At 33.4% G+C, this 12,383-nt stretch overlaps 1 protein-coding gene across 5 annotated transcripts in view; it reads right to left on the bottom strand.

Moving 5' to 3' along the window:
* Nucleotides 1-12,062, bottom strand: part of LOC139982982 (neuronal acetylcholine receptor subunit alpha-9-like) — a 37,080-nt gene extending 25,018 nt beyond the window's left edge. The window contains exons 1-5 of one of the 5 annotated variants that reach the window (XM_071996296.1): nt 11,934-12,015; nt 8,477-8,539; nt 7,284-7,388; nt 6,270-6,415; nt 4,623-4,667 (exon numbers count right to left, since the gene is read on the bottom strand). In XM_071996296.1, coding sequence (XP_071852397.1) covers nt 4,623-4,667; nt 6,270-6,415; nt 7,284-7,344 — 252 coding nt within the window. In that variant the 5' untranslated portion in view covers nt 7,345-7,388; nt 8,477-8,539; nt 11,934-12,015. Of the gene's footprint in view, nt 1-4,622; nt 4,668-6,269; nt 6,416-7,283; nt 7,389-8,476; nt 9,427-11,933 lie in introns of those variants that run through there. The other 4 variants (XM_071996295.1, XM_071996299.1, XM_071996297.1 and 1 more) reach the window with 4 other exon arrangements.
* Nucleotides 12,063-12,383: the final 321 nt, after the last annotated feature.

Below are 12,383 nucleotides of genomic sequence, written 5' to 3'. Positions count from 1 at the left end.
ATAAAAATACTGAACTTGGCAACTGATATTCAAGTAAACCATTAAATTCTGCGTGTATACGCCATGAATGTCTGAAATCAAGTAAAACGAGTGTCTAGACATAATGTCAGCATAAAAATACTGCACTTGGCAACTGATATTCAAGTAAACCATTAAATTCTGCGTGTATATGCCATGAATGTCTGAAATCAAGTAAAACGAGTGTCTAGACATAATGTCAGCATAAAAGTACTGCCTTGTCAACTAATTTTTAAGTGACATAATGCCAGCATAAAACTACTGCACTTTTTGAATGAAATATTTAACCATTAATAAAGGAGCAACAAAGGCAGGGATCATATTTTAAAAATATAGTAACAAGGACCCTCATAACATTTGTTGTACAAACAGTGTGGTACTAAATCTCTTGTAAACAAATAATGGTAGCGTCTGAAAACAGTCTAAGCGTGTCCATTTTTCAAGCAGATGCATTGGGACCATGTAAAGTAATAATGTAATAATGATGAATGAAAAATATATCAAAACAGAAAGTGAGCCAAGTGGTCTAAATTTGCTTTGGAATAAATCCTTTACAAAGAATGCATCATCCATTAACGGTTTAATTAAACCTTTTAATTACTAACATAACAGTACGTAATGAATAAAACATACCTTCATTTGCTTCTTAAAACTATCAAAAATGCTAATAGAATATAGAAAAAAAATGGGAATGTAAAGGTAAACCGACAGGTCAAAGTTCCCATTCATATAGAAGTGTATGTAAGATGGTCTCTGTAAAGTCAAAGTAGCAGCTGCACTTTTCAAGTAATATAAACTTTAATTTTACGCTGACAACATTTGATAGCAAAATGTCCAAACCCCTTTAATTGGGATTTATATATATATCAACATTTGATAGCAAAATGTCCAAACCCCTTTAATTGGGATTTATATATATATATGTACATGTATATATATATATATGTATATATATATATATATATATATATATATATATATATATATATATATATATATATATATATACATATACATATATATATAAATGAAAATCGTAATGAGTTGGAAAATCAAGAACAGTGAAAAAACTTTCAGCCTCCACCGGGATTCGAGCCACGGGCTTTCCGCTCTGTACGCGGAAACCCTAACCACTAGGCTATGGACGCTGATTGTATGTCCAGAGGTTCGAAACTGTTAAGGAAGGTCGTAATTCCACTGTAGGCGTTTGTCACCTGTATCGAACAATACTAGTTCTGTTTTTGGTGACATATTTTGCCTTACTCTAGAGATCAAACATAATGCTAACCAACTCGAAATCATTTGTGATTCCTAAAGCCGGATCTCGAAACAGATACTTTGAACAGACTTTATGTTAATGCAATGGAGGTAAACGACAAATGCAAATGAATATATATAAATGAAAATCGTAATGAGTTGGAAAATCAAGAACAGTGAAAAAACTTTCAGCCTCCACCGGGATTCGAACACGGGCCTTCCGCTCTGTACGCGGACACCATAACCACTAGGCTATGGACGCTGATTGTATGTCCAGAGGTTCGAAACTGTTAAGGAAGGTCGTAATTCCACTGTAGGCGTTTGTCACCTGTATCGAACAATACTAGTTCTGTTTTTGGTGACATATTTTGCCTTACTCTAGAGATCAAACATGATGCTAACCAACTCGAAATCATTTGTGATTCCTAAAGCCGGATCTCGAAACAGATACTTTGAACAGACTTTATGTTAATGCAATGGAGGTAAACGACAAAGGCAAATGAATATATATAAATGAAAATCGTAATGAGTTGGAAAATCAAGAACAGTGAAAAACTTTCAGCCTCCACCGGGATTCGAACCACGGGCCTTGTACGCGGACACCCTAACCACTAGGCTATGGACGCTGATTGTATGTCCATAGGTTCGAAACCTTTATATACATATATATATATATATTTTTTTTTTTTCATAGAGGATTTTTTGGGGGGTTGGGGGTGCGGGGGTTATGATATTTCAACTGAAGTAATAGCTACCTGTCTACATACCTTTAATATTTGAAATCTATGAATGCTCACACATTTGCCAGAGAAACATCCAGAGAGCTAATTGGTGGACTTACTTTATCTGGTCTTACCATGCACCTTAAATATTAGCTCTTCAAAAATATTGTTAACGGAAGGGCAAAATGAAGATTAAAACAAATGAAACTTAAAAACCCTGCCAATTACAACAGTGATTGAGTCACAAACTGGTGAGCTTGTTGAATCAAAATGAAAATTAATTGGGTTGGCCTCCTGTCTGGACCAAGGCCTAAAAGAAAAGGTTGGATACACTTCAGGGGCTTCTCCTTAACAAGTTGGCCAACGTTGGTGCCCACACTCTACCTGAAAAGGCAAAGTTATTTCAAAACATTATTACCCAGTTAAATGTGTGGCTATGGATAAAATGGACATATTTTTTTAGTTTCTTATTCTGTGGTACACTTTAGTTGACAAAAATAACTTTCTTTACATAACTATAAATTGTTTCTTTTTAAAACTATCCAACAGTTAAAGCAGGAAGGGTAATAACCAAACACAACAAATGGTATTTACTTTTTGTATTGCACTAACAGGACCATACACTGTGTGTATGCATTTGTAACGCTCTTAGGATATTCTCTTTTATGGGTTAGAAGTTCAATCAATCTTTTGGCATAAGTTTCTCTCTCTGCTGCATAGGACCATTAACATCCCTGTTGTAAGCAATCATTCAGATTTTCCAACACAGTTGACAGATTAATTATATTTTCTGTCCATATTAATTTTGTATTCCCTTGTGAATTAAATAGTGAAAGGGGTTACATCTTTGTTGTATTATTAACTGGTAAAAGGCAACGTTGTTAATTATTGATATTCCTTTAAGGCCCTGACTGGTTTAGTACATTAGTACTCATTGCTGTCTGTACTGTGAATGAAGAAGTTACTCAACGTCACAGATAGTACCCATCTTAAAGTAGATGAATCTTGTGTTTGCTTTGAAGGGTGTTTCATTTGCTATGTCCATACACCGTGTAGTAGGCATTTGTAATTCTCTCAGGATATTCCCTTTTAAGGGGTAAGAAGGTCATGCAATCTTTTGGCGTAAGTTTCTTTCATTGCTGCGTAGGACCATTAACATACCTGAACTGTAATCAGTCATTCGGATTTTCCAACACAGTGCAACATTTCATTGTATTTTCTGTCCATATTTGCATTCCCTTGTGAATTAAGCAGTGAAAGTGCTTAAACTTTGTTGTAGTAACTGGTAGTTTGTTTATTATTGGTATTCTTGGCTATGACTTGTTTTCAACAGTATTACCCATTGCTGTCTGTACAGTGAACGCTTAATCTGAAGGCCGTATATTATTTTTCTACTGTATGTTGAAGTTAAATTGATATATTGAACTTTGTTTAAAGTGATATATACATATCTATTATCTGCTATTGTTATTTATGATAGTTATGATTGATTATTGCAAATGTTTGTCGACCGCATTTGATTGTTTCTATATTATTTTGTAATTTTCTTTCAGGAAATTTCCCCTTATTCCGAATTTCCCACCAGTGAATAAATATGTATCCAAAAACAATCTGGTAATTATGCTGTTTCAGTTTGTGACATTATACATCTTTATACGTGAAATAACAAGAACTCATAAAGAAAAACGTTCATGAAGAAAAAACACAATTCCTGGACCTTAGCTGCATTAACTTCTGGCCCATTACTCATAGGCCTAACATTAGGCCTAGGCCTAACCTCAAATAAACTAGCCGATGTGTTATGTGTATAGCGTCAAGAATAATGTTAAATGTTTCCGCTAAAGAACGCTGTTAAGCGTAACGTTCAAGAGCCTAGCCAATCGACTGTAGGCAACGACGACCTGCGGCTATGGCGACCTTCTAAACTATATACACTTTAACGTTCTTTTAACCTTTGCTTGATAAACTTACCTCCAACCAACTGAATACCATCACGTCCAAATCCGCTTTCTTCAAGCCACTGCGAAACTACCATGTTTTGAGATGTAAAACGACAAGAACGAGCGAAGGCAAACGAGTAAAAATATTGGCGTAAATACAAATATTTCTGAATTCGAAGAAACGCATACTGATTCGTTGATCCTTCACTCCAAAAAAGAGTTAGCGTTCTTAGCATTTGATTGGCTCATTTGTTTACTTCTTTGTAAAGAGTGAATATTAAGTACTTTGGCCTTGAAATACGAAGATTTCTGCTGTCTATGGAGTGAATTTCCGCAAAGTTCACTCTTTTGTATTTAGAGTATATATTTATATATATATATATATATATATATATATATATATATATATATATATATATATATATATATATGTATATATATATAAAATATTAAATATAGATATGAATATATACATAGATATATAAATATATATATATATATATAGGTATATATATATATATATATATATATATATATATATATATATATATATATATAAATATAGATAAAGATGTAGATAGAGATGTAGATAGAGATAGAGATGGAGATGGAGATGGAGATAGAGATTGAGATCCTGACATGAGAAATGTTGCTCGGTTTAACATAAGAAGGAAAACAAACAAACCATGACCATGGTGCCTCTTAACTGCAATTCCTGACTCGAGTAATCCTGAAAGAAATAGGCAACATAAATACCTCAAACGGTTCGTAGTCCAAGTTAAGTATTAGCATCACAGTCAGCTATACTAATATTTCATTGTATCGTACCGATATCAAATGTACCACCACTTATTTTCGCAATCATGTATCAAGCAATATACATAAACATATATATATAAATATGGTAGATGACAAAAGTTATTACACATGCTTTCATTATAAGTAAGACAAAATCCCCGATTCGTTGTACAATGTTTTGGTTGATTGAATTTTACATTAAGGGTTCGGAATTGTTCCTGGCTTCAATCAGAGGCGAAATGGTTTACCAGTTTACCTACTCGCAACCCGTGAACCAGCTGGTTTAGGTGTTGAATTTGCGGATTTGGATCCCTGAGCCGGTAAAACGAATACCTTATTCCGCCTCTGGTCCCAAATATTTGATAAACATGGACTTATAAGCGTACGATTTTTCCTCGGGTTGCAATATATACTTTCACATATGTGCTGCTTATATATATATATATATATATATATATATATATATATATATATATATATATATATATATATATATATATATATATATATATATATATATATATATATATAGATAGATAGATAGATAGATAGATAGATAGATAGATAGATAGATAGATAGATAGATAGATAGATAGATAGATAGATAGATAGATAGATAGATAGATAGATAGATAGATAGATAGATAGATAGATAGATAGATAGATAGATAGATAGATAGATAGATAGATAGATAGATAGATAGATAGATAGATAGATAGATAGATAGATAGATAGATAGATAGATAGATAGATAGATAGATAGATAGATAGATAGATAGATAGATAGATAGATAGATAGATAGATAGATAGATAGATAGATAGATAGATAGATAGATAGATAGATAGATAGATAGATAGATAGATAGATAGATAGATAGATAGATAGATAGATAGATAGATAGATAGATAGATAGATAGATAGATAGATAGATAGATAGATAGATAGATAGATAGATAGATAGATAGATAGATAGATAGATAGATAGATAGATAGATAGATAGATAGATAGATAGATAGATAGATAGATAGATAGATAGATAGATAGATAGATAGATAGATAGATAGATAGATAGATAGATAGATAGATAGATAGATAGATAGATAGATAGATTGATAGATAGATAGATAGATAGATAGATAGATAGATAGATAGATAGATAGATAGATAGATAGATAGATAGATAGATAGATAGATAGATAGATAGATAGATAGATAGATAGATAGATAGATAGATAGATAGATAGATAGATAGATAGATAGATAGATAGATAGATAGATAGATAGATAGATAGATAGATAGATAGATAGATAGATAGATAGATAGATAGATAGATAGATAGATAGATAGATAGATAGATAGATAGATAGATAGATAGATAGATAGATAGATAGATAGATAGATAGATAGATAGATAGATAGATAGATAGATAGATAGATAGATAGATAGATAGATAGATAGATAGATAGATAGATAGATAGATAGATAGATAGATAGATAGATAGATAGATAGATAGATAGTGTACATTACCAAATAATGTATAAACGGCTCAAATCGGAATCCAACTTCTACTGTTTGGTATGAATCTTTCACAGGTCTCAAGTATTTCACATACTCTGTTGTGTCGGTGAGGTTGCGATACAACCAATTTCGAACGTTCATGTTAGCACTCTCCACTTTAGAAGGATACGTGAAATAAAGGACGGTCATAAATATCACACGATTTAAGGTTCGCTTGTATTGTCTTGTTTTTTTTTTTTGTAAGATATTTAAAATACAGCTAACATGTGAGGGACATGATAGGTTTATTCCTGAAGTGTTGGTGAATACTTCATATATTTAAAGACGATATACACCTGATGAGAATATGCAGTTTTTGTGATACAAATCATTGTCATGAACAATGTCCCCTGAACAATGTCCCCTTGCTCCATTTCGGAGATATCCAACTGTAAATTTCTTTACTAAGGGCTCTTATTTTGTAATCTTATTTGTTATAGAGAGGCTATGCTCTGAAATTTACTTTTTATAGTTTTTCATTTCATGTGTTCAAGGTAGTATGTTAAAAGTGTTGACATTGAAACAAACAACATTATTTTGTCATTATAAAAGCCATAATAAACAGTCATTTATTAAGCAAAATGATTTCAATTGAAGCACACGTGCCTTGATGACGATGTCATATTTTGAATAGCTCGGCTTCCGTATTATGTATGACCAAACATTAAATCTGTGATATCTTCCACATGGCCTAAGATAATTTTTAGCTGTTTGTGGAAGTTTTCATCACAGTTATCTTTATTACGTATACTAATGATTATGTTAACGTTTTTGTTCAACGTTAATGAAAAATAAACCTATTATCTACGCAAACCTATATAAAATGTTCCCTAACGAAAATGTAGTAACTTCCGTTTTACCAAAGAGCTGAGCGTTCCATTCATTACAAATCCAAATGTAAATTCTCTAACAAGGCTAACAGGTATTGTTAATAAATTTTCAAGTCTTTTCATTAAATTCGGCTAAATTAATCAACATACTCACCGAAATATGAGGGATATGCATTTAACATTAACGTAAGCAGCAAGCAGTGAGAGAAAAACATGATGCTCCGATTATGAAGATGTCACAGCTCATCCAAACCCAAAACTATATTAATCAAGAATGAAAGAAGATATGCTATGCTTCGATTTATATAGCTTCTTTTATATGCTGGTGTCATACTTTATCAGGAATAATCAACATATACGAAAACAACACCTACGTAGGTGTCTCTCAGCAAACGACTGTAAAAATGCTTTTGATAACATTTAAGTCGTTTAGTGGGTTCAACTTTAATCTGCCAACGCTGTATGTACCCACTCAAAGGTGACATTGCAATAGCAGTATGCATTTATTTCGTCTTGAACAAGCACTAGAAATTGTTCAGTCGGTTCAACTGCTAATTGTACCGAATCTATCCCTGTATTTACTCTGTCAACGGTGATTTTGATGTACTGACAGCATTTTCTACCATGGCGACCGTTCTTCAGATATAACATGTTTCTAGAGATGGTTCAACTGCTTGTATGTCGCTATACACTGATGGGACCCATTTGAAGGCTTAATTGTGATGCCCTAGTTGAAGTTGTACTAAGTATGACCATTTGAACTCTTAACATCTAAAAGGAAAAGTTCAGTATGTAGATCTATCTGAATTGAGTAGGACAGGCTTTCGCAACCGACGACCGTTTACATTAGACCCCTTGCTCGGTGTAAGCACCAGTGATCATCGAACTGCATTGCGATTTTTCATAATAGGAAAAGAATCCGCGAAACCAAAAGCCTTTTGATGTCCAGCACTGATAATAAATTCAAACTACTTTTGGATGCAAGCACCCTCCATTTACTAGTATACCCGCACGTCATAATTATCGGTCTCTACTTACATATTTGGTGGCTGCGTTCCTGAACAAATTACGAACGTAACAAGTCAACAACGAAAGTTATAGGTCATCACTGAGCCCGAGTCAACCCCGAGCTGCCTGTTTACATTACAAATTTAACACCGTGCGAGGGTTTTAATGCCGTGCTTGCAGTCAAATGGGTCTGTAGATGATAACTCTTTACCAAGACTGCATATGAATTGCTAAACATTTCGTGTTACCATCCACAAAAATATCCTCGAAAATGTAATTATTCTACTTTCGTCATTTATTGATCTCGTTTTTTAATCAAGATGGCATAAAGTACCTTACAACCATGGAAACAGCCGTTGGTAATGCCTGTGGTATTAAGGTGTTTGGAAACTTAACATTTTGCTGTTGGAAGACCAAAATAACATCAGTTCAGTCAAGGACACTATTGAGCAGACAATCAGTAACCATCACAATCACAACCCTAGCCTGCTATGGGAAGCATGTAAAATTATTATAGGATCCGTGTCAATTGCCTATTCTAAAGCTGCAGCTAAACAACGACAAATTGATGAAAAGAGGTTAATTTTTAAGATTCCTGCAGAGAGCCTGCAGAATGCGGTTTTAGGACTGACAGGTCTTCATCTATGGCTATACTACATTTGCTTGAAGAAATAACATCATCTCTGGACAATAGCAAATCAACCGTAGGGGTATTTATAGATCTATAAAAGGCTGTTGATACAATAGATCACCAAATTTTACTCAAGAAACTGGATCATTATGGCTTCCGTGGTGTAGGCCATGACTGGCTCTCAAGTTATCTCTCTAATAGAAAATAATATGTCCAAATAAAGAATTCCAAGTCCGGTTTTCTTGATGTCTCATGCGGGGTACCCCAAGGACCAATCCTTGGATCCAAGTTGTTTATTCTCTACTTAATTGATATTTGTAGTGCTTCAAATATTTTGAATTTTGTATTATTTGCAGACGACACAAATATTTTCTGTTGTCATAAAGATATCAATGTTTTATGTAATTTGGTGAGCAAATAACTTCATAATTTAAGTGAATGGTTTGCATTAAATAAATTATCTCTCAACGTAAACAAAACAAAGTTTATGATAGTCTCAACCGTAGAGGTGAAAATAATTTAAACATCTCCATAACTGATTCCGATATAGAAAGAGTGTACATTGCAACGTTACTTGGTGTATTTAAAGACCATAAACTTACTTGGAATGATCATGATACTCATATTTCAAAGAAAATCTCTAAAATTTGCTATTTGTCTCCCCTGCCTGAATTATTGCGTTGAAGCATGGGGAAGTACATAAAACCAACAGTTCCCTCTTTGAAACATAAGAGGGCTATTCGTATCGTTTGTCATGCTAAACTTCGGGACCATACCTCTGAGCTTTTTTTTTTCAAATTAAGAGCATTAAAGTTACATCATATAATAGATATCAGCACGGGTGTTTTTATGTTCAAAGTTTTTCACATGGTTTTAACTTCAACTCTACAAAATTATATTTCCTTAATTTCAATTAAACGATTTAAATATAATTTCTATGTAAATTATGCGAGGACAAGAGAAAAACAGTTTTCCATCTCCATTTCTAGAGTTAGATTCTGGAACTCATTATATATTATAATTAAGTAAGCCCCAACCTTGAACTATTTTCAAAATAGATACAAAATAAATAGTGTTAACTTGCCAAAAGTAATTTCTTACTTCCAGTTTTTACTGTATTGATTTACGACAATTTTTTACCCCCACTTTTCTTTTCTTTTCTTGTTTTATATTATTTAATTTTGTTTTGTAGTTTTTTTTTCCTTTCACCAATTTTTCTCCAGTATATGTATATATTTGTTACATTCAAATGGAGAAAACATTCTATAAGCATTGCGCTTTTTTGTTCTCCTTTTCAATGCATTTGTATAGCTTAAATATTGTATATCGATTAACATGATTATTTTTTTTTTGTACCTTTCTTTGCCAATCAATTATGTACTGTGTACAATTGCTAGAAATAATGTGTTGTCATTGTCAAATTGTTATTCTTCGAAATGCTAGACAATCGTTAGAATCTGAGAGCTACTATATAATTAACAATTTAACAAAAAATGGATTTAAAGGAGAAGAGAAGATGAACAGGGAAGGTGAATGAGATGTCCCAGCAGGGGATCATATTACGTTTTAGCGGATGCGGCTAGAGATAAGTAAATGTAAAACCTTTTGAATTTGAATAGTAGAAGCCTCTTTCACCCACGGTTCGGCTCAACATTTACCGAGGTTCTTCTCTTAGTTTCGATTAAAGTGTTGACTGTTTCCTGTTTGTTTGCTCTTGCTCTTGCTGATCCTATTCAGTCGCCACTTTGTGTGCCCTTTTTTGCGACACAATATGGTGTCGTACTTTTTTAACTGAAAAGGTGGGGTGGAACTAATTGATTCTCGCATGGGACTACCGTAAGTCGTAGAGTTTGTATTTCTTATTAATCCTAGTTTAACTTTTAATTTTATTAAGCAGGAATATAGTCCATTCGGTAGATTTATAATAGAATTTGATATATTTTTTTTTAAACTGGAATAAAACTTTATTGATAGCACACTCTCCTACTCCCAATTTAACGGTAGCTATAAAAAGTGAGTTAAAGTCTTATATACTAATAGAACTGCTTGTATTTGCAATTATGGGCACTCTACAGGTTTCTTCCCTGTTCAAAGAGGGTTCAGGCAAGGCTACCCTCTAAGTCCGTACTTGTTTACTCTAGTTGCTAAGATGTTAGCTTTTTAGGATTCAGAATAATAATATAATTAAAGGTACCACTATTAACAACATGGAAGTAACAATTAGGCTATATTCCGACGATACTACGTTTTCCTTTGATGGTAGCAAAAAATATATTGACGAGACTCTGCGTATCCTTCACAAGACTGAAACTTGCGTTTGTACTATAAATTAATGGGACGTAAATGACTTGTTTCGCTTGAACTACGTGCCTAAGCTCTCCAGACTCCTAGAGAGGTTATTAGAAAAAGTCATCTTTGACTTTGCTTGGTCGGGTAATCACGAAAAAACTAAACGTTCAGTTATTATTGATTAGATTAGCGACGGATAGCTAAAGGTTACCCACGTCCACAGCTTTATAAACTGATTAAAGTGTACATAGATTAGAACAAATTGCAATGATAATAAAGGCCCATTGACGGTTTTCTTTTTCGATATTCACTTGAACTCTTACGGCAAGAATTCTAAGAACGATGTAATCAACATAAAGAAAATAATTTGTGAGGCAAATTGTTTGTGGCTGGTCCTTTTGACCTCCGAAGGAAAGTTTTGGAAACCAAATGATGTGGAACAACTCCTTCATTCTTATTAACAACAGTACTTTAAATTATGATCATTTGTTTAATAAAAATATGAAGGCCGTAATTGATCTTTTTGTCAACGAGCGTAAGCCTCTAACGTACAATCGCTTTAAAGGTAAATTTCATATATATTCTATGCCATTTACTATTTGCTGGGGCTTAATCAGTTGTAGCCAGAAGGAGTGGAGAAGGTCCGGGTGCCAAAGAAATGAATCTTCCAATGTAAATATTGATTGGTATAACAATGGAATATGGTTCACGTCTGGAAATGATGATTAAGTGTATTCATGTAAATTAATGAGACTATGCATTACTTATTCAAGAATGTTATTCTGTTCAAAGAGTCAAACAGTACGTTGGGAGCGCCAGTGAGTGTACACCTGTTTGGTTTTGCTATAGGAACAAAAAAGTCAACAATAGGCCTACCTTTAGTTTATACCGATTTAATCCGTTGAGTGAGGCTCAAGCTTCTAGGCTGACTGTAAGTATTTACAAGAAATGTGAATCCCAAAACAGCAGTGTCATGTCACACTACAAGTAGACCAGGATAAGTGGTACCGAACAAAGCTAACTGGATTGGACTTCACCGTGTAAATGTCTCTTATACTGAGGAGATGTGGCGAAGTAAAGTGAAACGCAATGCGGGTAATTTGCATATAATCAACGATGTTGCAATACCGATGAAAAGTAAATTACGGCAGGGATTCGCCACGTTTGCAACTTGACCTCGACGTAAACTGCATTGTATGTAAATATGAAACCCGAAAATAAGTTAAATTCGAGTCGGGTTCAGATTTTTTCTAATGATTAATATAACTCATTTTCAACAACCTTGCACAGAACTAACATAATGAATAACTGTAGGTAGATCTTGCA

This window comes from Apostichopus japonicus, chromosome 16 (assembly GCF_037975245.1).
Source record: "Apostichopus japonicus isolate 1M-3 chromosome 16, ASM3797524v1, whole genome shotgun sequence".
Taxonomy (NCBI): domain Eukaryota; kingdom Metazoa; phylum Echinodermata; class Holothuroidea; order Aspidochirotida; family Stichopodidae; genus Apostichopus; species Apostichopus japonicus.
Note: the sequence above shows the minus strand (reverse complement) of the source record. Positions and strands in the feature narration are given on the sequence as shown.